We start from the raw sequence: 27,425 nt of genomic DNA on the forward strand, positions 1-27,425 counted from the left end.
AAAGGCATATTATCTTTTCTGCTTCTGTGAACACAATATGTATAACATTTATATGACTTCCAAACATATGACACTGTAAATAAACTCTGCTTTTGAGTTTAACACACAAACATAGGAACTGTATTAAGGTTATTGGCAGGTCTAGCTGTATAAACACATAAGCTATATTAGCAACCTAGGACAGGTCATAGCTGGCCAGCTACAGTTAACCCTTGCTGCTTTAGCAGTTAAAATGAGTTCAAATGGAAAATCTGCAAAAAATAATAATTTGAAAATGTCCCCTCCATTTTGATTTAATTCATTTGGAACACCTAAAGTTTGTAAAATCCGTTTTTTAATAATTTGAGGGGAGTAAATTCTAAAATGGTGTTATTTAAGGGTGGTTTCTACTATGTAAGCTCCATAAAATGACTATATACTGTAACTGAACTGGTCCTTAAACAAGTGGGTTTAGACATTTTCTTAAATTCAAAAATGCTTTTAAAATTTTTGAATTTTAAAATTTTACAAAATGATAAAAAAAGTTTCCAAATTTTCAGTATATTTTTTTATTGTTTTAATAAATAAAGGTAAAACATAGAATAAAATTAAAGACAAGTTGCATGTGTTTTTGAGATGCATGACTTGACGTTGCCCCACCAAGGTCACCATGTAACCTTAGCATTACAAAAGGAATTCAAACACAAAGTTTACTAGAAAGTTGAAGATGTGTTAAAAAATATGACAAAGTACTGCCTGTATGTCCTCCTGTATGGTCATATCTTAGAGCAGAAACTCCATGACCTACTCTATGCTCATCTTGTTCTTCTCCTTATGGATCGTCAGGTGGGCTTTGAGTCATTCATAGTGGTTGATGATGGAACTGCTGCTGTGGTGGAAGGTCTTCGTGTAGCCGCCGAGATGAGAAGGCGTGGAGTGGGTGGAGTGATTGAGAAGTTTTGCTGGGATGTTATACGTTCTGACCACCCGGAGGTTAAAAGAGTTAGATTCTCTCTATCTGAGAATCCACCAGCTATTATAGTGAAATCAAGCAAAATGATCACCTGTAAGGTAGGTTCAATCTATCTTTTATTTTTCTTTATTATTTTTTTTTTAATTTTTTTTTGCTCTTTATTAATGGCATTTCAGCAATAAGAAAAAAAATTAAATGCAGAACCCACAATGTAAGTGTTCCTTCCCATAATCCCCAGGAGCAGAGAGATAAAAACGCATCTAGATCATTCACTTGTTTCTGATTCAACCACGGCGTCCAAGAGTCAATAAATGCCTCATAATTAGTTAAATTATAAATAGTTGAAATTATTTTCCAGATATCTTAATGTAGGGGTGTTAAGCGTGCAGTTGCCTTGTATGCAATAAATGAAAGGGACTTCAGCAAGTCACATTTATCCTGTAAGGAAGTTAATACAAGGCACTTACTAATGTATTGTGATTGTCCATATTGCTTCCTTTGCTGGCTGGATTCATTTTCCCATCACACTATACACTGATCATTTCCATGGTTACGACCACCCTGCAATCCAGCAGCGGTGGTCGTGCTTGCACACTGTAGGAAAAAAGCACCAGCCTATGTGCGCTCCCCATGGTCCTGGCCACCAGAGAGTCCGGCGCTTTTTCCTATAGTGTGCAAGCACGACCACCGCTCATGGATTGAAGGGTGGTCGTAACCATGGAAATAATCAGTGTATAATGTGATGGGGGGATAAATCCAGCCAGCAGATCGCAAGATGGTGAACTGAATAAAAATGATCCCTCTCCAAGGGGACTAATTCTCGAGTCGAGTGGGATAGTCTCTAGAAAAAAAAATTGTAGATGAAATATGGCCTCTTTCCAGGACCTAATAATTTAGAACGTCTCCAAGTAATGTGGTGGCCTCAGACATCTCGGTACAAGTTTATGAAGAAAACTGGCAGAGTAATGTGTGATGTATGAAAGTACAGTATTGTGCAAAAGTTTCAGGCAGGTGCAGTATAAATTCTGCAAAGTAAAAATATGTGCAGACATAGTGTTAATAGCTTATTGTTATCAATTAACAACATAAAGTCTTCCCTTTGAAGAGCCACTGGAGTTATGGGGTCCTCTCACTTCAGAAAATGGCATTTATCCTGTAGAGAAAGTTAATACAAGGCACTTACTAATTAGAGATGAGCGAATCGAATCCCACAAAGTGGAATTCAATCCGAATTTTAGGATAAATTCGACTCGCCTAGAAGCTGAATTTCCTCGTGCTTTGTGTCAGCGAATCGATTTAACCTGAAATTGTAAAAAAAAAAACTAAAACAATTCAAACTTACCTTCTCAATTTGTTCACGACGGCCTGTAAGCCTCCATCTTGTTCGAAGATCTAGGCCCAAATCCCGTGCAGTGCGAAATTACATCATCACATGTCACCACGCCAGCTGGTGTGATGACGTAATCTCGCGCCGCACAGGATTTCAGCTGAGATCTTCAAGAAAGATGGCGGAAGCCGGCCCGTCGTGAGCAAATGGAGGTGGTAAGTTTATTTTTTTTAAAAATTTACACTCGGATCCCGCAATCATGTATGGACGCGGCATCAGTGTGGTACAATGACGGGGGCGCCGCTATCACAGCTCCCTGTCATTACACCCGCGACTTACAAAAAAAATGCGCTTCATGACGAAGTAATTAGTCACAAAGCAATTATATTTTTTGAAATTCGGAGAATCAGCCGAATCAAAGTTTCAAGAAATTCGCTCATCTCTATTACTAATGTATTGTGATTATCCAGATTGCTTCCTTCGCTGGCTGGATTCATTTTTCTATCGCACTACACACGGTGGCCGGAATCATGGCACCGCACACATGCTAGTGATTTTTCCTATAGTGTGCAAGCAGGACCACCACTGATGGATTGCAGGTGGTCATAACCATAGAAACGAGCAGTGTATAGTGTGATAGTAAAATGAATCCAGCCAGCAAAGGAAGCAATCTGGATAATCACAATACATTAGTAATAGAAGTGAGTGAATTATAATCACAATACCTTAGTAAGTTCCTTGTATTAACTACAGGATAAATGCTATTTGCTGAAGTGAGACAATCCCTTTAAAGGGCTGGAGTCGGGGAGTGGTTATTCAAGTTTTATTTTTTCTGTGGGGTTTTTCACACTTTAGTGTGGTGTCTGTAAAGGATGCATCTGACGGACACCTCCAGTACTATCACTAGGTGTTTGTGTCGGCCAGCAGTGTTTTTCTACCCTAGGGCTGACATTAACACCCCAACCTCCATTTCTATCTCTACAGAGACAGACCCAGATAACTGTGACTCTATTGATAGTTTTTTCACTAAGTCACTCCACTAACTCCATCCAATCTTTATCTGCACAAATCCGACCCTTTATTCCCCCTTACGGTGTGTTCACATGGCGGACTTTGATGCTGTAAAAATCTGCTGCAGAAACCACTGCGGTTGTTCACTTTGAAGGCCGTGGACCCACTCGTGGTTGAGATCCAATGAATTGAGCTAAACCCCAAGCGGACACATGCCAATGCTTTAAGCGGCATCCATCTGGACACAGTGCGAAGCGGGAAACTCCCTTCTTGGCGCAGTCACAACTTTAAACTGCTGGCCATGAAACGCGCTGCTCCTATTAAAAACAATGTGAGGCAGACACCATGCGGTGGCTACTGTTGGAGTGTTGGTGCTGCGTCTGCACCAAAATGCAGCTTGCTAATTCCACCATGTGAACATGCCGTTACAGTAGTTAGGCCCCCTTATAGTTAGGCCCCCTCAGTGCCCCCATACAGTAGAATGTCACCTTAGGGCCTTTACACAGTAGTTATGCCCCCTTGGTTCCCCTTTTACAGTAATGCTGACGGCTTCGTTTTGAGCCTAAAACTGTGCTGTCCCTGAAGAGACCCCCTAAGAGTAGTTCTCTCCCATTGATGTTGCCCCCTTACAGTTGTGCTGTCCCTGTAGGTTTGGTGAAGCTGGGAGAAGTCAGTTTCCTTCTCTGGTGTATCTGAGATATAGTCCAGGAGGCTAATAGGGTGCAGAAAAGCACAGTACTAGAGTATGAAGTGCCCATAGCGGACCATGAAAAATGGACTGAGCATGCTTCAAAGAGTACTGGGCAGGGAATGACAGTGTAATGGGGGGGGGGGGGCATCAGGCTAAATTGTGCTAAGTAGGTGGGCAAGAATGAGAGTATTTGGCGTGGAGCTGCACTCCTGGGAGGTTCATTGGGAGGAGGCTGAGAAGAGCTGCCTGCATCATAAATGACACTCCAACAACATTGAAGAGTTCAAGCAAGAAGAGGTGGTTTTCCATGGCTAATACAAGGATGTAGTTTCTGTCAGGACTAGTTTAGCAGCCATGATGTGCATGGTTCCTGGCTCAGCATACAAACCCAGAGCTAGGTGGAGGATTTAAGTCGGTAAATCATTGCCAGTTTCCTGTGATGGCGTAAAGTGGCTCTTTTTGTACTTCTATGCTTTATGTCTGAACTGGAGATCTTCTGACCGTGTCAAGTTTCTAATCTGCTGTTTAGGCACGGTCTCTTCTCTTCTGGTTCTCGTCCTGCTTGTCTACAACTCTTTGCATCCATTCTGGTCTTTCTAGAATGTCTGCTTCCAGTGAACTTTCGCCAATTTTCTGCTACCTTACTCCAGACATAATGTGATTTTTCTCCAGTCCAACTAGCCTTGCAGCAAGTTCTGGTGAAGAACCTAGTGTTAACCTTAGTTTCCTATTATAAGAAGTGGATAAGGAAGACTAGTGGCAATTTTGCTGACTGAGGTTCTGTGAGTCAGATGAGTTTCTGCTACCACAACTGTACCTGGTCTGTTTTTAATGAGCTTAAACATTGCCATAAGCTTAAGCCTAACTTTTAGCCCCTTAGTATTCAACAATGGCACCTTCAGCCTGTCTGCATGGTAAAGAAAAAGGAAAAAAAAAACATGCATCTCTTTGCTCTTGGAGAATCCAATCTCATCCAAAAACCAATTAGCAGGTCCCTTAGTCAAGTATAGCAAAATAAACCCTTCCTCCACCATATCTTGTCAACGTTAATATTTAACTAGCAATTTAACTAGACTAACAAACCAATGTTGTAATTTGAGCACAAAGAGGCCATCCTGGCCATCTTGCTTAAAGATTCAGCACAAAATCTCATGTGGCGAGTGATGTTATGGGTCACCGCGCACAAGCTTTGCACTGGAACTTCAAACTCCGGCAGCCTCTTCGCGCTCAAATGGATGAGTTAAGTATGATTTTATATTTAAAGTGGCTGTCTTAGTTATGAAAAAAAATATATATATAGCGCTGTAAATCTGATGGGCAGCAATATATAACTAAGCTAAGCAAGTTTTAGGCAAAAAAATCTATATTTCCTCATTTTCCTGGTTCTCTTCTGGCCCTTTGTTTACCTGCTATAACAACAATCTTTGCCCCTCTCCCTGCTCTGCAAAGGGAGTGAATACAAGGGCTGCCCTGAGTGACATGTCTGCCTGCTGGGAGACTCTGCAGCATGTATTTGTAGGATCTTCCCCCTACCTGTTCTTGTGTAATGCTCTGCAGAACTCTTCTGTCAGCTCCTGTGCCCAGCATTTTCCTCCTCGCTGCCTGCAGCTACTAAGTAAAGCCTTCAGCCCTGAGTTTGTTCAGCTGAAGGGGTTAATGTTTTTACCTCAAGAATCCAGGGAGAGAGCAATAAGCAGCACCTGGCAGTGCAGATGGGCTTGGCCAGCACAGTGACGTTTCGTGTACAGGCACATATCTGCACTCTCAGGCCTGCGTACAAAACAACATCAGCGCAGGGAGATTGGCTGACATCACAGGTCACGTAACCCTCATTAAAATTTGAGAAAGCAGCAACTTTCATTTGCCTAATTAGAAACGTACAGAGAACAAAAAAAATAACTCAGACAACCCCTTTAATGCCATTTCAGAGAAAATTGATTTGCAAGGAAATTTGGCTTCGCAGCAAATTCGATTTTCCCTGAAATTTGGATTGAAGTCTACTTTGAATACTTTATTTCGCTCAGAACTAGTCTTGTTGTTTTCCATTTGTTCCTCTTCTACTTTTATAACAATTCATCTATGTATTTCATGAAATCTTTTGAATCTGAACCTCTCTCCTATGTTCATTGTGTTCCCCATTAGGCAGTGATGCCTGTGCTTGTTTCTTCTGACCAGTTGGAAGCAAAACTCAGGTTACTAGAGTCTCGAGTGAGTAATGAAGACAGATCCAAAAAGCTATCTGTTCTGGGACAAGAGGAAATCCTCAGATTCTTTGAGGAGTCCAAGATGAGAGAGCAATTGTTTCCTGGTGGATTGCTAGTTCAAGGTTGGTTTCCTATTGCGGCTCAGAAGTCCAACCTAGATCTTCTACTGAAACAAGAGATTGTCTGGATTTATTCACATTCTGGGAATTCTAGTGACTCTGCATCTTCTTCCAAGGTCACACCTGGCAGTGATGGCCCCCATGCCTCTCCAGAAGGGTTTCTTAGCCTTGGTTCTCAACCATTTCCAGTGCCTATTGCAGACAAAGTATACTATATAGATATCGACCTGTTTGGAAATGATTAGAGTTGAGCGAACACCTGGATGTTCGGGTTCGAGAAGTTCGGCCGAACATCCCGGAAATGTTCGGGTTCGGGATCCGAACCCGATCCGAACTTCGTCCCGAACCCGAACCCCATTGAAGTCAATGGGGACCCGAACTTTTCGGCACTAAAAAGGCTGTAAAACAGCCCAGGAAAGAGCTAGAGGGCTGCAAAAGGCAGCAACATGTAGGTAAATCCCCTGCAAACAAATGTGGATAGGGAAATGAATTAAAATAAAAATTAAATAAATAAAAATTAACCAAAATCAATTGGAGAGAGGTTCCATAGCAGAGAATCTGGCTTCCCGTCACCCACCACTGGAACAGTCCATTCTCAGATATTTAGGCCCCGGCACCCAGGCAGAGGAGAGAGGTCCCGTAACAGAGAATCTGTCTTCATGTCAGCAGAGAATTAGTCTGCATGTCATAGCAGAGAATGAGGCTTCACGTCAGCCACCACTGCAACAGTCCATTGGCATATATTTAGGCCCAGCACACACACAGGCAGAGGAGAGAGGTCCCGTAACAGAGAATCTGGCTTCATGTCAGCAGAGAATCAGTCTGCATGTCATAGCAGAGAATCAGGCTTCACGTCAGCCACCACTGCAACAGTCCATTGTCATAAATTTAGGCCCAGCACCCAGGCAGAGGAGAGAGGTCCCGTAACAGAGAATCTGGCTTCATGTCAGCAGAGAATCAGTCTTCATATCATAGCAGAGAATCAGGCTTCACGTCACCCACCACTGTAAGAGTCAATTTTCATAAATTTAGGCCCAGAACCCAGGCAGAGGAGAAAGGTCCCGTAACAGACAATCTGGCTTCATGTCAGCAGAGAATCAGTCTTCATATCATAGCAGAGAATCAGGCTTCACGTCACCCACCACTGTAAGAGTCAATTTTCATAAATTTAGGCCCAGAACCCAGGCAGAGGAGAAAGGTCCCGTAACAGACAATCTGGCTTCATGTCAGCAGAGAATCAGTCTTCATATCATAGCAGAGAATCAGGCTTCACGTCACCCACCACTGTAAGAGTCAATTTTCATAAATTTAGGCCCAGAACCCAGGCAGAGGAGAAAGGTCCCGTAACAGACAATCTGGCTTCATGTCAGCAGAGAATCAGTCTTCATATCATAGCAGAGAATCAGGCTTCACGTCACCCACCACTGTAAGAGTCAATTTTCATAAATTTAGGCCCAGAACCCAGGCAGAGGAGAAAGGTCCCGTAACAGACAATCTGGCTTCATGTCAGCAGAGAATCAGTCTTCATATCATAGCAGAGAATCAGGCTTCACGTCACCCACCACTGTAAGAGTCAATTTTCATAAATTTAGGCCCAGAACCCAGGCAGAGGAGAAAGGTCCCGTAACAGACAATCTGGCTTCATGTCAGCAGAGAATCAGTCTTCATATCATAGCAGAGAATCAGGCTTCACGTCACCCACCACTGTAAGAGTCAATTTTCATAAATTTAGGCCCAGAACCCAGGCAGAGGAGAAAGGTCCCGTAACAGACAATCTGGCTTCATGTCAGCAGAGAATCAGTCTTCATATCATAGCAGAGAATCAGGCTTCACGTCACCCACCACTGTAAGAGTCAATTTTCATAAATTTAGGCCCAGAACCCAGGTAGAGGAGAAAGGTCCCGTAACAGACAATCTGGCTTCATGACAGCAGAGAATCAGTCTGCATGTCATAGCAGAGAATCAGGCTTCACGTCAGCCACCACTGCAACAGTCCATTGTCATAAATTTAGGCCCAGCACCCAGGCAGAGGAGAGAGGTCCCGTAAAAGAGGATCTGGCTTCATGTCAGCAGAGAATCAGTCTGCATGTCATAGCAGAGAATCAGGCTTCACGTCAGCCACCACTGCAACAGTCCATTGTCATAAATTTAGGCCCAGCACCCAGGCAGAGGAGAGAGGTCCCGTAACAGAGGATCTGGCTTCATGTCAGCAGAGAATCAGTCTGCATGTCATAGCAGAGAATCAGGCTTCACGTCAGCCACCACTGCAACAGTCCATTGTCATAAATTTAGGCCCAGCACCCAGGCAGAGGAGAGAGGTCCCGTAACAGACAATCTGGCTTCATGTCAGCAGAGAATTAGTCTGCATGTCATAGCAGAGAATCAGGCTTCATGTCAGCCACCACTGCAACAGTCCATTGGCATATATTTAGGCCTAGCACACAGGCAGAGGAGAGGTTCATTCAACTTTGGGTAGCATCGCAATATAATGGTAAAATGAAAATAAAAATAGGATTGAATGAGGAAGTGCCCTGGAGTCCAATAATATATGGTTATGGGGAGGTAGTTAATGTCTAATCTGGACAAGGGACGGACAGGTCCTGTGGGATCCATGCCTGGTTCATTTTTATGAACGTCAGCTTGTCCACATTGGCTGTAGACAGGCGGCTGCGTTTGTCTGTAATGACGCCCCCTGCCGTGCTGAATACACGTTCAGACAAAACGCTGGCTGCCGGGCAGGCCAGCACCTCCAAGGCATAAAAGGCTAGCTCTGGCCACGTGGACAATTTAGAGACCCAGAAGTTGAATGGGGCCGAACCATCAGTCAGTACGTGGAGGGGTGTGCACACGTACTGTTCCACCATGTTAGTGAAATGTTGCCTCCTGCTAACACGTTGCGTATCAGGTGGTGGTGCAGTTAGCTGTGGCGTGTTGACAAAAGTTTTCCACATCTCTGCCATGCTAACCCTGCCCTCAGAGGAGCTGGCCGTGACACAGCTGCCTTGGCGACCTCTTGCTCCTCCTCTGCCTTGGCCTTGGGCTTCCACTTGTTCCCCTGTGACATTTGGGAATGCTCTCAGTAGCGCGTCTACCAACGTGCGCTTGTACTCGCGCATCTTCCTATCACGCTCCAGTGCAGGAAGTAAGGTGGGCACATTGTCTTTGTAGCGTGGATCCAGCAGGGTGGCAACCCAGTAGTCCGCACAGGTTAAAATGTGGGCAACTCTGCTGTCGTTGCGCAGGCACTGCAGCATGTAGTCGCTCATGTGTGCCAGGCTGCCCAGGGATAAGGACAAGCTGTCCTCTGTGGGAGGCGTATCGTCATCGTCCTGCCTTTCCCCCCAGCCACGCACCAGTGATGGACCCGAGCTGCGTTGGGTGCCACCCCGCTGTGACCATGCTTCATCCTCATCCTCCTCCACCTCCTCCTCATCCTCGTCCTCCTCGTCCTCCAGTAGTGGGCCCTGGCTGGCCACATTTGTACCTGGCCTCTGCTGTTGCAAAAAACCTCCCTCTGAGTCACTTCGAAGAGACTGGCCTGAAAGTGCTAAAAATGACCCCTCTTCCTCATCCTCCTCCTCCTCCTCCTGGGCCACCTCCTGTTCCATCATCGCCCTAAGTGTTTTCTCAAGGAGACATAGAAGTGGTATTGTAACGCTGATAACGGTGTCATCGCCACTGGCCATGTTGGTGGAGTACTCGAAACAGCGCAACAGGGCACACAGGTCTCGCATGGAGGCCCAGTCATTGGTGGTGAAGTGGTGCTGTTCTGTAGTGCGACTGACCCGTGCGTGCTGCAGCTGAAACTCCACTATGGCCTGCTGCTGCTCGCACAGTCTGTCCAGCATGTGCAAGGTGGAGTTCCACCTGGTGGGCACGTCGCATATGAGGCGGTGAGCGGGAAGGCCGAAGTTACGCTGTAGCGCAGACAGGCGAGCAGCGGCAGGATGTGAACGCCGGAAGCGCGAACAGACGGCCCGCACTTTATGCAGCAGCTCTGACATGTCGGGGTAGTTGTGAATGAACTTCTGCACCACCAAATTCAGCACATGCGCCAAGCAAGGGATGTGCGTCAAATTGGCTAGTCCCAGAGCTGCAACGAGATTTCGCCCATTATCACACACCACCAGGCCGGGCTTGAGGCTCACCGGCAGCAACCACTCGTCGGTCTGTTGTTCAATACCCCGCCACAACTCCTGTGCGGTGTGGGGCCTGTCCCCCAAACATATGAGTTTCAGAATGGCCTGCTGACGTTTACCCCGGGCTGTGCTGAAGTTGGTGGTGAAGGTGTGTGGCTGACTGGATGAGCAGGTGGAAGAAGAGGAGGAGGAAGCCGAGAAGGAGGAGGTGGCAACAGGAGGCAAAGAATGTTGCCCTGCGATCCTTGGCGGCGGCAGGACGTGCGCCAAACAGCTCTCCGCCTGGGGCCCAGCTGCCACTACATTTACCCAGTGTGCAGTTAGGGAGATATAGCGTCCCTGGCCGTGCTTACTGGTCCACGTATCTGTGGTTAGGTGGACCTTGCTACAGATGGCGTTGCGCAGTGCACACTTGATTTTATCGGATACTTGGTTGTGCAGGGAAGGCACGGCTCTCTTGGAGAAGTAGTGCCGGCTGGGAACAACATACTGTGGGACAGCAAGCGACATGAGCTGTTTGAAGCTGTCTGTGTCCACCAGCCTAAATGACAGCATTTCATAGGCCAGTAGTTTAGAAATGCTGGCATTCAGGGCCAGGGATCGAGGGTGGCTAGGTGGGAATTTACGCTTTCTATCAAATGTTTGTGAGATGGAGAGCTGAACGCTGGCGTGTGACATGGTTGAGACGCTTGGTGACGGAGGTGGTGGTGGTGGTGTTGGTGGTACATCCCCTGTTTGCTGGGCGGCAGGTGCCAACGTTCCTCCAGAGGCGGAGGAAGAGGCCGAGGCGGCAGCAGCAGAATAGGCCGAGGCGGCAGCAGCAGAAGAGGTAGCAGGGGGAGCCTGAGTGACTTCCTTGGTTTTAAGGTGTTTACTCCACTGCAGTTCATGCTTTGCATGCAGGTGCCTGGTCATGCAGGTTGTGCTCAGGTTCAGAACGTTAATGCCTCGCTTCAGGCTCTGATGGCACAGCGTGCAAACCACTCGGGTCTTGTCGTCAGCACATTGTTTGAAGAAGTGCCATGCCAGGGAACTCCTTGAAGCTGCCTTTGGGGTGCTCGGTCCCAGATGGCGGCGGTCAGTAGCAGGCGGAGTCTCTTGGCGGCGGGTGTTCTGCTTTTGCCCACTGCTCCCTCTTTTGCTACGCTGTTGGCTCGGTCTCACCACTGCCTCTTCCTCCGAACTGTGAAAGTCAGTGGCACGACCTTCATTCCATGTGGGGTCTAGGACCTCATCGTCCCCTGCATCGTCTTCCACCCAGTCTTGATCCCTGACCTCCTGTTCAGTCTGCACACTGCAGAAAGACGCAGCAGTTGGCACCTGTGTTTCGTCATCATCAGAGACATGCTGAGGTGGTATTCCCATGTCCTCATCATCAGGAAACATAAGTGGTTGTGCGTCAGTGCATTCTATGTCTTTCACCGCTGGGGAAGGGCTAGGTGGATGCCCTTGGGAAACCCTGCCAGCGGAGTCTTCAAACAGCATAAGAGACTGCTGCATAACTTGAGGCTGAGACAGTTTCCCTGGTATGCATGGGGGTGATGTGACAGACTGATGGGGTTGGTTTTCAGGCGCCATCTGTGCGCTTTCTGCAGAAGACTGGGTGGGAGATAATGTGAACGTGCTGGATCCACTGTCGGCCACCCAATTGACTAATGCCTGTACCTGCTCAGGCCTTACCATCCTTAGAACGGCATTGGGCCCCACCATATATCGCTGTAAATTCTGGCGGCTACTGGGACCTGAGGTAGTTGGTACACTAGGACGTGTGGATGTGGCAGAACGGCCACGTCCTCTCCCAGCACCAGAGGGTCCACTAACACCACCACGACCATGTCCACGTCCGCGTCCCTTACTAGATGTTTTTCTCATTGTTATGGTTCACCACAACAACAAATATATTATTTGGCCCAATGTATTGTATTCAAATTCAGCGGGATATAAATTTGAGGCCTAGTATTTAGGCGCTGGGTGACCGGTATGGATTTAGTGACAGAATTAGACTTGGAAATGCACAGAAGCGTGTGTGTGAAGTTATTCTGAATGACCCAATGTGCACCTTGAATATTATATACCCTTTTTGGGATAGATTTCAAATAGCTCTGATATAGCAGGAACCACTAAATTATGAAATTGCTAAATTGGGAATTGTACTTCAACCCAGAACAAAAAATGTGCTTTGACGGGCACTAAATAACTTTCCCAGCTACAACAGGACAGCGGTAACGAGAGATTTAGAGGGATTTAAATTTGAGGCCTAGTATTTAGGCGCTGGGTGACAGGTATGGGTTTAGTGACAGAATTAGACTTGGAAATACACAGTAGCGGGTGTGTGTGAAGTTATTCTGAATGACCCAATGTGCACCTTCAATATTATATACCCTTTTAGGGATAGATTTCAAATAGCTCTGATATAGCAGGAACCACTAAATTATGAAATTGCTAAATTGGGAATTGTACTTCAACCCAGAACAAAAAATGTGCTTTGACGGACACTAAATATCTTGCCCAGCAACAACAGTACAGCGGGGTAACGAGAGATTTAGAGGGATATAAATTTGAGGCCTAGTATTTAGGCGCTGGGTCACCGGTATGGATTTAGTGACAGAATTAGACTTGGAAATGCACAGAAGCGTGTGTGTGAAGTTATTCTGAATGACCCTATGTGCACCTTCAATATTATATACCCTTTTAGGGATAGATTTCAAATAGCTCTGATATAGCAGAAACCACTAAATTATGAAATTGCTAAATTGGGAATTGTACTTCAACCCAGAACAAAAAATGTGCTTTGACGGACACTAAATATCTTGCCCAGCAACAACAGTACAGCGGTGGGTAACGAGAGATTTAGAGGGATTTAAATTTGAGGCCTAGTATTTAGGCGCTGGGTCACCGGTATGGATTTAGTGACAGAATTAGACTTGGAAATGCACAGAAGCGTGTGTGTGAAGTTATTCTGAATGACCCTATGTGCACCTTCAATATTATATACCCTTTTAGGGATAGATTTCAAATAGCTCTGATATAGCAGAAACCACTAAATTATGAAATTGCTAAATTGGGAATTGTACTTCAACCCAGAACAAAAAATGTGCTTTGACGGACACTAAATATCTTGCCCAGCAACAACAGTACAGCGGTGGGTAACGAGAGATTTAGAGGGATTTAAATTTGAGGCCTAGTATTTAGGCGCTGGGTCACCGGTATGGATTTAGTGACAGAATTAGACTTGGAAATGCACAGAAGCGTGTGTGTGAAGTTATTCTGAATGACCCTATGTGCACCTTCAATATTATATACCCTTTTAGGGATAGATTTCAAATAGCTCTGATATAGCAGAAACCACTAAATTATGAAATTGCTAAATTGGGAATTGTACTTCAACCCAGAACAAAAAATGTGCTTTGACGGACACTAAATATCTTGCCCAGCAACAACAGTACAGCGGTGGGTAACGAGAGATTTAGAGGGATTTAAATTTGAGGCCTAGTATTTAGGCGCTGGGTCACCGGTATGGATTTAGTGACAGAATTAGACTTGGAAATGCACAGAAGCGGTGTGTGTGAAGTTATTCTGAATGACCCTATGTGCACCTTCAATATTATATACCCTTTTAGGGATAGATTTCAAATAGCTCTGATATAGCAGAAACCACTAAATTATGAAATTGCTAAATTGGGAATTGTACTTCAACCCAGAACAAAAAATGTGCTTTGACGGACACTAAATATCTTGCCCAGCAACAACAGTACAGCGGTGGTAACGAGAGATTTAGAGGGATTTAAATTTGAGGCCTAGTATTTAGGCGCTGGGTGACAGGTATGGGTTTAGTGACAGAATTAGACTTGGAAATACACAGTAGCGGGTGTGTGTGAAGTTATTCTGAATGACCCTATGTGCACCTTCAATATTATATACCCTTTTAGGGATAGATTTCAAATAGCTCTGATATAGCAGAAACCACTAAATTATGAAATTGCTAAATTGGGAATTGTACTTCAACCCAGAACAAAAAATGTGCTTTGACGGACACTAAATATCTTGCCCAGCAACAACAGTACAGCGGTGGGTAACGAGAGATTTAGAGGGATTTAAATTTGAGGCCTAGTATTTAGGCGCTGGGTCACCGGTATGGATTTAGTGACAGAATTAGACTTGGAAATACACAGTAGCGGTGTGTGTGAAGTTATTCTGAATGACCCTATGTGCACCTTCAATATTATATACCCTTTTAGGGATAGATTTCAAATAGCTCTGATATAGCAGAAACCACTAAATTATGAAATTGCTAAATTGGGAATTGTACTTCAACCCAGAACAAAAAATGTGCTTTGACGGACACTAAATATCTTGCCCAGCAACAACAGTACAGCGGTAACGAGAGATTTAGAGGGATTTAAATTTGAGGCCTAGTATTTAGGCGCTGGGTGACAGGTATGGGTTTAGTGACAGAATTAGACTTGGAAATACACAGTAGCGGGTGTGTGTGAAGTTATTCTGAATGACCCTATGTGCACCTTCAATATTATATACCCTTTTAGGGATAGATTTCAAATAGCTCTGATATAGCAGAAACCACTAAATTATGAAATTGCTAAATTGGGAATTGTACTTCAACCCAGAACAAAAAATGTGCTTTGACGGACACTAAATATCTTGCCCAGCAACAACAGTACAGCGGTGGGTAACGAGAGATTTAGAGGGATTAAATTTGAGGCCTAGTATTTAGGCGCTGGGTCACCGGTATGGATTTAGTGACAGAATTAGACTTGGAAATACACAGTAGCGGGTGTGTGTGAAGTTATTCTGAATGACCCAATGTGCACCTTCAATATTATATACCCTTTTTGGGATAGATTTCAAATAGCTCTGATATAGCAGGAACCACTAAATTATGAAATTGCTAAATTGGGAATTGTATTTCAACCCAGAACAAGAAATGTGCTTGAACGGACACTAAATAACTCGCCCAGCTACAGCACTAGGGACAGATTTAGCTGGATATAAATTTGAGGCCTAGTATTTAGGCGCTGGGTGACCGGTATGGATTTAGTGACAGAATTAGACTGGGATATGGCCAAAAAATAAACAGACTATTGCTGGTTAAATGCACTTGGTGTGACAGCTTCACCCTGATGTAGGCTTTAGCCAAAAAACAACCACACCATTGAGGGTTAAATGCACTTGGTGACAGGCGCAGCTTGCCCCTGATTTTGTATATGGCCAAAAAATGAACAGACTATTGCTGGTTAAATGCACTTGGTGTGACAGCTTCACCCTGATGTAGGCTTTAGCCAAAAAACAACCACACCATTGAGGGTTAAATGCACTTGGTGACAGGCGCAGCTTGCCCCTGATTTTGTATATGGCCAAAAAATGAACAGACTATTGCTGGTTAAATGCACTTGGTGTGACAGCTTCACCCTGATGTAGGCTTTAGCCAAAAAACAACCACACCATTGAGGGTTAAATGCACTTGGTGACAGGCGCAGCTTGCCCCTGATTTTGTATATGGCCAAAAAATGAACAGACTATTGCTGGTTAAATGCACTTGGTGTGACAGCTTCACCCTGATGTAGGCTTTAGCCAAAAAACAACCACACCATTGAGGGTTAAATGCACTTGGTCGCAGCTTGTGCTGGCGCACCACAAGACACAAAATGGCCGCCGATCACCCCAGAAAAATGAGACTGACAAACGGTCTGTGCAGCCTAAAAACAGTGAGCAATTGAGGATCAGCAGCTCAATGATCCACAGCTGCAGATCGATCAGTTAATCAAGTCCTTTGGAGGAGTTAATCTGCCTAATCTCGCCCTACTGTCGCAGCCGCAACCTCTCCCTACGCTAATCAGAGCAGAGTGACGGGCGGCGCTATGTGACTCCAGCTTAAATAGAGGCTGGGTCACATGGTGCTCTGGCCAATCACAGCCATGCCAATAGTAGGCATGGCTGTGATGGCCTCTTGGGGCAAGTAGTATGACGCTTGTTGATTGGCTGCTTTGCAGCCTTTCAAAAAGCGCCAAGAAAGCGTCACAAAAGCGCCAAGAAAGCGACGAACACCGAACCCGAACCCGGACTTTTACGAAAATGTCCGGGTTCGGGTCCGTGTCACGGACACCCCAAAATTCGGTACGAACCCGAACTATACAGTTCGAGTTCGCTCATCCCTAGAAATGATCCATCTTGTGCTAAGGTCCATGTTTTAGAGCAGTTGAAAATCGGAATAAAAGGATTGCCGGCAGGGAGTGGTATACTATTTGTCCTGTATGCAAAGGAGAGTCTCCGGACTGAGCTTTTCCAACTCTGTGAAGGGTTGAATATACTCAATTCTATTAATGAGCAGATTATTTTTGAAAAAGAGACCAGGTTTGATTAAATTCCACTTCCCAGTCTCAGCAAGCTCTTATTTTGCATTTAAGAATCTGTCCAAAGACCCCATTTCTATGGCCTCTTTCACACGAGCGGGTTTTCCGTGCGGATGCGATGCTTGACGTAAACGCATAGCACCCGCACTGAATCCTGTCCCATTCATTTCAATAGGTCTGTGTACATTAGCCTTTTTTTCCCACTCATTCGTTCTGCGTTGACTGCGAAACACAGCATGTTCTATATTCTGAGTTTTACACGCAGCCCTGGCCCCTTAGAAGTGAATGGGGCTTCAGTGGAAAAATGCAGTGCATCCGCAAGCAAGTCCGGTTGCAATGCGTTTTTCACTGATGGTTGCTAAGATATGTTTGTAAACCTTCAGTTTTTTTATCACAAGCATGAAAAATGCATCAAAACTCATTGCACCCGCAAGGAAAAAACTGAACGCAATCGCAGACAACACTAACTGAATTGCTTGCAAAATGGTGCGAGTTTTACCAAACGCATACTGAGCCAATCCATATCATTTGTGTGAAAGGCGCCTATAGGTTTGATGTTAAAGTGCAGTGCTAAAAGCTTTTCAAAACATTGATTCCTATGAATCTGTCTTCCATTCCTTCAACCAAAAAGAATCCTACAGATTAGGAGAACCAGTGTTTAACCTCCATTGTGCTGTTGGCCATAACAAGGAAGAGAAGCGGGTGACAACTGGTGGCACATAAGTTCAGATTTCTCCTTCTATGGAGATTACAGGGTAGTAATCCAAGATCTAGTGCCTGGGCGCCCAAAAGGGCATCTACCAAAAAAAAAACACACTAATATTACAAATAGTACAAGCTATTAGTGATACAGTAGCAGATTTAGTTGAGTGACGCACTTGACCTCCTCCCGTCCACCCAACGTATTTAAAGATGGCATCCGCTTGCGAGCACTGTGGGCACCATAGTTGCCAGGAGACTGCTGTTTTAAACAGATATCTGCTGCTAATGTATTAAACAGCTACCCATAGTGAGGATCGAGGAAGCCGCATGGTGGGTGCGGCTGCCTCGGTCCTCCTGAATGATCCGAAGCTTCCACAGCTATGTTCCTATGAAGACCTTGGAAAAAAATATCAATCTCTGATTCATTTTTTATTTTTTTTTACTTCACCTTCCCAAAAAAATTAATTGATCAAAAAGTCATATACTCTCAAATGGTATCAATAAAAACTACTGTAGTTTTACAATTGTCCTGCAAAAAATGATTCCTTACACAGCTCTGTAGATATAAAAATAAGTGATGTTAATATGGCAATGCAAATGAGAAGTTTTTTTCCAAAGTTTACTTTTTTTTTCATTCTTAAACCACAAGAAAAACTGTATAAATGTGGTATTGTTGTAATTGTGCTGACCCAGAGAATGAAAATGTTTTTTTTTTTCTGCATGCAGAACGCTGTAAATGGTGCAATTAGAAAGTACAACGTGCTCCGTAAAAGATAAACCCTCATACATTTCCCCATAATGAAAAAATAAGTTATGGCTTCAGGAAGGCAATGCGTAAAAAAAAGCAAAAAAATGGAATGTGGCACGGTCTTGAAGGGGTTAGAGGAAGTGATAAGGTTTCTAAACTTCAAATTGGTATGATTCAATCTTAGAAGACATTAGGCCACCAATACAAAAACTATGGCTTGACACAACCCTGAATGTGTAAGGCTATGATTGTAGGATTGTTGTCTTATTGCTATATTTGTTATGCTGGCTGTATAATTTATAGTATCCTGATTAAAACCTAATAAAAACTGTTTAAAAAAATATATATTTTGGAAATATGATTGCAAGTAGACATGAGCGAGTTTCTTGAAATTCTTTGAGTCCGATTTGACTGAATAGGTTGAAAAGTTCAATTCATGTCTGAATTCTACCCAAATCAAAAGTGCACCGACTGTCCTGATTGGTATGACACTCTGAGGTCTCCTAGGACTCGTTTATTTATTTATTCCCACCCCCCTAAATTTTCATTTCTCACTCCGCCTTTTTAAGCTCTATAATTTAATGACGGCAATAGTAAACTTCAGTGTGACGCTGACATATATACAGTAGCTATGCGTAAATGTATGGCTGATATTACCAAACACAGTGCACAGTCGCATTTGTTAGGTTTTTTAAACTAAAGGGGTTTTCCAGGATTTTAATATTAATTATGTGTGAGGAGGACTATGACATAGTGGGAATAACTGAGACATGGCTGGATGATAGCTATGACTGGGCAGTTAATGTACAGGGTTACAGTCTGTTTAGAAAGGATCGTCAAAACCGGAGAGGGGGAGGGGTCTGCCTTTATGTAAAGTCCGGTCTAAAGCTCACAGTCCGGGAAGATATAAGTGAGGGACATGAACATGCGGAGTCACTGTGGGTAGAGATACATGGCGTTAAAAACAACAATAAATTACTAATAGGAGTTTACTATAAACCACCTAATATACCAGAGGCCACAGATAATCTACTACTAAACGAGATAGATGAGGCGGAAAATCATAATGAGGTGGTTATTATGGGGGACTTCAACTACCCAGATACAGACTGGGAAACTGAAACTTGTATATCTCATAAGGGAAACCGGTTCTTGGCAATAACCAAAGACAATTACCTCTCCCAACTGGTTCAGGACCCGACTAGAGGGACGGCCATACTGGACTTAGTATTAACCAATAGGCCTGACAGAACAACAGACGTGCAGGTTGGGGGACACCTGGGAAATAGTGACCACAAAGTAATAACCTTCCAATTATCATTCAAAAGAGCGTTTCTACAGGGAGGAACAAAAATACCAAACTGCAAAAAAGCTAAATTTAGCCAACTAAGAGAGGCCATAGGCCTAACTAAATGGGACAAAGTCCTCACAAATAAAAATACAGCCACAAAATGGGATATCTTTAAAAACAGCCTAAAATCTCATTGTGAGAGGTACATACTGTATGGGAATAAAAGGTTAAGGAACAAAAAGGAACCAATGTGGATAAACAGAACTGTAAAGAAAGCAATAAATGACAAAAAGAAAGCATATAAATCACTAAAACAGGAAGGTAGCACGGAAGCACTGAAAAACTATAAGGAAAAAAATAAAACATGTAAAAAACAAATAAAAGCGTCCAAACTAGAGACCGAGAGATTAATAGCCAAAGAGAGTAAAACTAACCCTAAAATATTCTTCAATTATATAAATGTATAAATCTGAAGGTGTCGGCCCTTTAAAGAGTAATGAGGGGGGAGTCGCAGAGAGCGACGAGGAGAAAGCAAAGCTGTTAAATATTGTTTTCTCCAATGTATTCACTGAGGAAAATAAACTGTCAGATGACATGCAGAATGCAAAAATAAATTCCCCATTAAAAGTGTCCTGTCTGACCCAGGAAGAAGTACAACAGTGACTTAAAAAGATTAAAATAGACAAATCGCCAGGACCGGATGGCATACACCCCCGTATCCTAAGGGAATTAAGTAATGTCATAGCCAGACCCTTATTTCTGATATTTGCAGACTCTATACTGACAGGGAATGTCCCACAGGATTGGCGCATGGCAAATGTGGTGCCAATATTCAAAAAGGGTCCAAAAACAGAGCCTGGAAACTATAGGCCGGTAAGTTTAACATCTGTTGTGGGTAAACTGTTTGAAGGTTTTCTGAGAGATGCTATGTTAGAGCATCTCAACGGAAATAAGCAAATAACGCCATATCAGCATGGCTTCGTGAGGGATCGGTCATGTCAAACTAATTTAATCACTTTCTATGAGGAGGTAAGTTCTAGACTTGACAGCGGCAAATCAATGGATGTCGTGTATCTGGACTTCTCCAAAGCATTTGACACTGTACCACATAAAAGGTTAGTATATAAAATGAGAATGCTCGGACTGGGAGAAAACGTCTGTAAGTGGGTAAGTAATCGGCTCAATGATAGAAAACAGAGGGTGGTTATTAACTGTACACACTCAGATTGGGTCACTATCACTAGTGGAGTACCTCAGGGGTCAGTATTGGGCCCTATTCTCTTCAATATATTTATTAATGATCTTGTAGAAGGCTTGCATAGTAAAATATCAATTTTCGCAGATGACACTAAACTGTGTAAAGTAATTAACACTGAAGAGGACAGTATACTACTACAGAGGGATCTGGATAGACTGGAGGCTTGGGCAGATAAGTGGCAGATGAGGTTTAACACTGACAAATGTAAAGTTATGCACATGGGAAGGAATAATGCAAGTCACCCGTACTTATTAAATGGTAAAACACTCGGTAACACTGACATGGAAAAGGATCTAGGAATTTTAATAAACAGCAAACTAAGCTGCAAAAACCAGTGTCAGGCAGCTGCTGCCAAGGCCAATAAGATAATGGGTTGCATCAAAAGGGGCATAGATGCCCATGATAAGAACATAGTCCTACCACTTTACACATCATTAGTCAGACCACACATGGAGTACTGTGTACAGTTCTGGGCTCCAGTGAACAAAGCAGACATAGCAGAGCTGGAGATGGTCCAGAGGAGGGCAACTAAAGTAATAACTGGAATGGGGCAACTACAGTACCCTGAAAGATTATCAAAATTAGGGTTATTCACTTTAGAAAAAAGACGACTGAGAGGAGATCTAATTACTATGTATAAATATATCAGGGGTCAGTACAGAGATCTCTCCCATCAGCTATTTATCCCCAGGACTGTGACGAGGGGACATCCTCTGCGTCTGGAGGAAAGAAGGTTTGTACACAAACATAGAAGAGGATTCTTTACGGTAAGAGCAGTGAGACTATGGAACTCTCTGCCTGAGGAGGTGGTGATGGTGAGTACAATGAAGGAATTCAAGAGGGGCCTGGATGTATTTCTGGAGTGTAATAATATTACAGGCTATAGCTACTAGAGAGGGGTCGTTGATCCAGGGAGTTATTCTGATTGCCTGATTGGAGTCGGGAAGGAATTTTTTATTCCCCAAAAGTGAGGAAAATTGGCTTCTACCTCACAGGTTTTTTTGCCTTCCTCTGGATCAACTTGCAGGATAACAGGCCGAACTGGATGGACGAATGTCTTTTTTCGGCCATATGTACTATGTTACTATGTTACTATTACCTATCCTCAGGATAGGTCATAAATATCAGATTGGCAGGCGTTCGACACCTGGGACCCCCATCAATCAGCTGGTTGAAGTGAAGGAAAAGTTGGTACTGTCTGACTTTGGATTCATGTTTTAAAATGATTTTAAAGTCGTAGAATCGAAGGCCGATGTTGTTCACCAAAGTGATCGTGCACAACTTCAGATGTACAGCATTAAAACAAAGTTTTGGAACAAATTGACTTGCTCGATCTGATGACCTATACTCGAGATAGGTCATCAATATTAAAATCCTGAAAAACCCCTTTAAACAAACATTCCAAAAATGTTCCCATATTGGGAGCAGATGGTGCTTAAATACACACGGGGTCATTTACTAACCAGAAATATGTCTATTACGTGTATTTCTGGCACAGATTGCAGCGCAAAGGTTATTTGCGCCGCAATCTGTGACTTTTTCTCACGCCAGGTCAAAAAAAGGGGACAGGCCAGCAGGTCCATCTCATCATTTTCTCCACCTGTTTTAGGTGTAGAAAATTGTCTAAATTTACACCAGCAGTAGATTTCGATGCAGTGGTGGATCTGCCAAAGTTATGTTCTAAATGAGCCTCAAAAATGTCTCCTTTTTTTATTTGGGAACAGCAGCAGTACAACATGGATGTAGTAAGGGTAAAGTGTTTACAAGTAATAGCAGCAGTAGCGGCACAGCATGGAACAGACAAGGAAGTAGTTGTGAGTGTAGCTGTATAGGAGTAGTAGTAGCGGTGGGTGTGTAGGGGTAATGGTAGTGGCAGAAGGGGGTTAGTAGTAATGTTGGCAGCAGCCATACAGTATGTAACATTATGACAGGCAGACAGTGAAAGTGATGTTTTGTACGCTTGTGGAGGACAATTTTGTCTGTTTGGGTGTGATGATGCCACCTTCTGAGCTGAATACCCTCTCTGAGATGACCCTGGAGGCTGGACAAGACAGTAAAACAAGAGCAAATTGAGCCAGTTCTGGCCACTGTTCCAATCTGCTGGCCCAGACATCCATGGGGTCGGGGAACATGGTATGTGCCAGAGAGAGGCCAGAGTCCTGGTAGGACTGAACCTGGGTGTTCAGGCAGTATATCTCAATTTGCTGATTTTCATCAGCCTGGCGCGACACATGAAAAAACTGCTCTATCGTATTAATGACGTGCAAGCAATCAGTTTGCAATGCTCTCCAGCATGCCCGACGACCCAGTTCTTTCCAGCTCTGCCCACTACTGCGATGATTGGTCATCATGCACCAACTCCTCCTCCTGCTCTTCCACCTCCTCTAGTGGTAGCTCCTCCTCCTCCTCCTTCACTTCCTCCTCCATGAGAATTTGTCTGTGTGGGTACCCAACAGCTACAAGGCTGCCAATAGGATGCAGAAGCTGTTCTTCTGTCATCCTTTATTGCATCAGCTTGAGTGTTTTCTGTAACATAAATATGCAGGTGATGACAGTGTATTCTGCAGTTGTCCTTACTGACAAATCTGGTGGCCTATTTGAAGGACCTGAGTATGCGATCTTGACGAGCTGGAGTTGGTGATGAGACAGCCAGTGGGATATTTGCTATGGGGGTGCTCTTGTCCAGCGTGAGGGGGTGTAGAAGCAATGTCCTGCCCTGTTTCTGTTGGAGACAGGAAGATTTCCATTGAGGAGGAGTCAATAGTACATGGCCTCATTGCTCTGGTGCTGCGTCGCTGCTGTGAAAGACATGTATTGTGCCTGCCTCTAACAGCTGCTTCAGGTGTCCAGGGTGGCGTGCACTTTGCTCTGCAGTAGCAATTGCAAAAAGCAGCTCCCATTCTCTGTCATGTGAGAGTACAAGGCAAGAATGGCCTTTTTGGAGAAATAACGGTCGCAAGGTATCTTCCATTGCGGCTGGGCACACACCATCAAGTCCCTAAAGGCCGCGGAATAAACTTGGTGAAAAGGCAGCAACTGCACTGCTAACAACTTGTTGAGGTCGGAGCTAAGCTTGCATACCATTAGATTGCTGGGCACATCATAGTTGTTTCCTGGCCAAACATTCCATTATGGCTACCTGCACATGACCGTATGTGTTTTGCAGTCCGCAGATTGGGGATCCGCCCAAAAAAAAAAAAAAAGGATTACCTCCGTATTCCATCAATTTTTTTTGAGGATCCATGGTAACAATGCCTAAAAGGGACAAGAATAGGACATGTTCTATTTTTTTTTTTTGCTGGGCTATGAAGCGGACATACTGATGCGGACAGCACACGGTGTGCTGTCCGCATTTTTTGCAGATCCATTAAAATGAATGGGTCTGCATACTATCCACAAAAAAAACGGAACGGACACGAAAACAAACAATGTCCGTGTGCATGTAGCCTATCAGTGACTAATAATGGACTGAAGTAGGAGTCTTAGTGGTAGAAGCAGTAACTGTACTACATGTGGATGTGGCCTGGCTGACCCCAAGAACATCAGTAGAAGGACATGTTGTGATTGCTGGTGGTCAGTTCTATTTTCCCACTGCAGCTGATAATGCCACTTCATATGCTGCAGTATAGCAGGAGTGCCTTTGTTGGAGTTCGAATGTTCCTAGCTTATTTTCATCCTGTAGACCTTGCACACAACAGGGTTTTTGTCTGCTGACACTGTGAAGACAAAAACTGCCATACAGGAGATACTCCCATAGAGCTATCAGAAGCGGAGCTTGGTCTAGGTATGCCACGTTTGGAGCATGTGGCCACAGTATTAGTGGAGTCGCTGGTTTCTGAGCAGACCACAATAGAAGCACATATCTCTGTAAGAAACAGTCATGTAATGTCTCTAAGTTTCATTATCCTGGTAAACTGTGTTAAAATGTAATGTATAATGCTATTTCAGTAATACAGATAAATGTAAATGCCTGCAGTATTCGTTTGGTCAGTAGATGGCAGCATAGGACCAATTTGCATTGAAGTTTACCATAGAGAAAGTGTATTAATGTGATACTGGCTCTTTAAGGCAGCAGTTAAGTGTTGAAGTGACACGCCCCTTATGATGTCAGCCTGCCTCAGTGTGAGCAGGAAGAAAGAGGAAGAGAGACTGGAACTATAACGGCTGCCATCTTGGCAAGAAAGAAAACAAGTTCTGTGCTGTGTAAGACGTGTGTGGAGATACTAAAGGACGTTCCTGTGCAGCCAAGCTGTGTGAACTTCAGTCTAGAGACGGATGGAGTATAAAGAGACCGTGCATTTAGTGAAGCCAAGTTAAAAGGACTGTGTGCAGCAACTAACCTGTGGAGCCGACATCGGGCTGAGTGGATTGCCCCAAACAGTAAAGAGACTCACAGTGCTGTCGAGGTACCGGACAGTAACTGTAAAATTCTGGAGTATATTCATCTGGTTTTCCGGCCTGCTGAGGAGGACTTCTTTGTTGCGGATCCTGCGCTGGTTAAAGGAAAAGGACGACATCGGGCCCCACCGTGCACTTCCACAAACTGTGAGAGGTCCACTTGGACCATGGGGATAAGGGGGGTGCGCACCCGCTTGAAAGTTAGGGTCAGTTAGGGATAGTTCCTGGGACTGTTATTTCTTAGTGTCTGCATTGCGAATACGGACACAGCAAAGGTGAAAATTGTTGCAGTATCTGACTTGTATTGTTTATACTGTTTTGAATATTTTGCTTGTCTTTATCTCTGTAACTTCACTGTTAACCTGCTTTTATTAATTTATAGTAAATGCAATTTTCTTAATCTTGACCTCTGCATACGCACTCTTTTCTGGTTGCGGAGTCAAACCACCTGCCTTGCTCTCGGTTCACAAATTGGCGTAGTCGGCAGGATCCGCCTACCAGAATGGACGGCGAAGCACCCGTTAGGAGGGATGGTGCTGGAGGAAGAATGCCAGCAGGGGCTGTAATGAGTCAGTTAGCAAAGTTTGATGGCAATAATATGTCTGTGAGTGTGTGGGCAGAGCAGATACGAATGGTACAGCGCATGTACCAGACCGCACCAGAAGTACTAGTAGAGCTAGCCATATTGACGTTACAAGGAGATGCTAAGACTACAGTGATATTGCGGCCATTTGAACAAAGACAGACATTTGAGCAAGTTGTCCAGATTCTAGAAGCTATTTATGGAGAAACCGCATTGCTGGGGTCCCTGCAGACACGGTTCTTCCAGAGGGTACAAAAGGAGAATGAAAGTCTCCCTCAGTATGCAAATGCCCTAGAAGAACTGCTCCGAGATATTCAAGGGAAGGAAAGAGGGGGCTCACCAGCCTTCTGTAACCCTGATCGGACACTCCGTGACCAGTTTGTTCTGGGGATTCGTGATGGCAGTTTCACTGTTGCTATGCAGGACTTTATACAATGGGAGACTGATGCTAAATTTCATGACGTACAGGTGGAGGCCATCTCACTTGCCAATAGTATGGTTCAGAAGCCTCAGACCGCAGTTGGAGTTACATTGTCGCAGGGGGCTAGCTCTGGCCCAGAAACAGTGGAAAAAGGGACAGTTAAAGAAATACTTACAGTAATGCAGAAATTGCAAGAGCAAATGGAACACCTACAAACCAATTGTAATGAGAATTCTATGAGAATTGCAGGCCTCCAGAAAACTAGAGACGAAGGGGTGGGCCGTTCACACCAAGAAGGACAGAATCACCCACAACCCTACTGGAGGGATGAGGATGGGACCTACCGAAGGGGTCCCAATAATGTAGTACAACTCTCAGGAGAGAACGATGGGGCTTACCGAAGGGGCCCAAACCCATGGCCAGAGCGACGGGAAATACGCTGCTGGGATTGTGGACGCGTGGGCCACATTGCTGCTAGATGTCCAGAGCAGCGACAAGCTTATGAGAGACCGCCGTTAAACTGAAATCCCCTGCTGCAGTAGGGCGGGCAGTAGGGGAAACTGAGAAGGAGTCTATGAGAGGAGAATGCCCTGAAGAGGATCTGATCGCTGCAAGTCCCATCATACAGATGGAATTGGAAGGTATTCCGGTTACCGGGATGATTGACACGGGTTCCCAAGTAACGACCCTGAGGAGAGACTGTTACGAACAGTATTTTCAGCGACATGTGAAATATGATCCCCATACATTCATACGAGTGGTCGCAGCTAATCAGTTACCAGTACCGGTGGTGGGAGTGGCCTGGATGAATGTCAGATTATGTGGCCAAGATCTAGGCAAGAAAGGCATTGTGGTAGTACAGGAGTCACATGAAGTAAAGGTCCCTGTCATCTTGGGGATGAATGTGTTAAAAGAATTGGATCAGATTCTCTTTGAAAAGAAAGGTCACGGTTATTGGATAGAAACCACTAGCCATCGGCCTACTCAAACGGCCTTCCAGCGGCTGGTCCGAACATGTGGCTTACAGAAAAGTTCAGATGCACAGTGTCCTCTTGCTCGAATTTCGGTCCCTCTGCATACAAAAGTTACGTTGCCACCCAGACGGGAGATGATAGTGTCCATGCCTGTAGGCACCTGTAGGAAACTAGAGGGCATAGCTGTGTTGATAGAACCACTGCCGACAGCTGGAAGAAGTGTTGATCCGCTAGTAGCC

General features: G+C 44.4%; 1 protein-coding gene across 1 annotated transcript in view; it reads left to right on the forward strand.

Annotated features, from left to right (window-relative positions):
* LOC122925561 (histidine N-acetyltransferase-like) overlaps window positions 1-17,010 on the forward strand; it is a 50,637-nt gene extending 33,627 nt beyond the window's left edge. The window contains exons 3-5 of the mRNA XM_044276918.1: window positions 826-1,050; window positions 6,124-6,533; window positions 16,618-17,010. Of these exons, the coding sequence (XP_044132853.1) occupies window positions 826-1,050; window positions 6,124-6,533; window positions 16,618-16,822 (840 nt within the window). The 3' untranslated portion in view covers window positions 16,823-17,010. The remainder of the gene's footprint in view (window positions 1-825; window positions 1,051-6,123; window positions 6,534-16,617) is intronic.
* Window positions 17,011-27,425: the final 10,415 nt, after the last annotated feature.

The sequence above is a fragment of the Bufo gargarizans genome, chromosome 2, assembly GCF_014858855.1.
Source record: "Bufo gargarizans isolate SCDJY-AF-19 chromosome 2, ASM1485885v1, whole genome shotgun sequence".
NCBI lineage: Eukaryota > Metazoa > Chordata > Amphibia > Anura > Bufonidae > Bufo > Bufo gargarizans.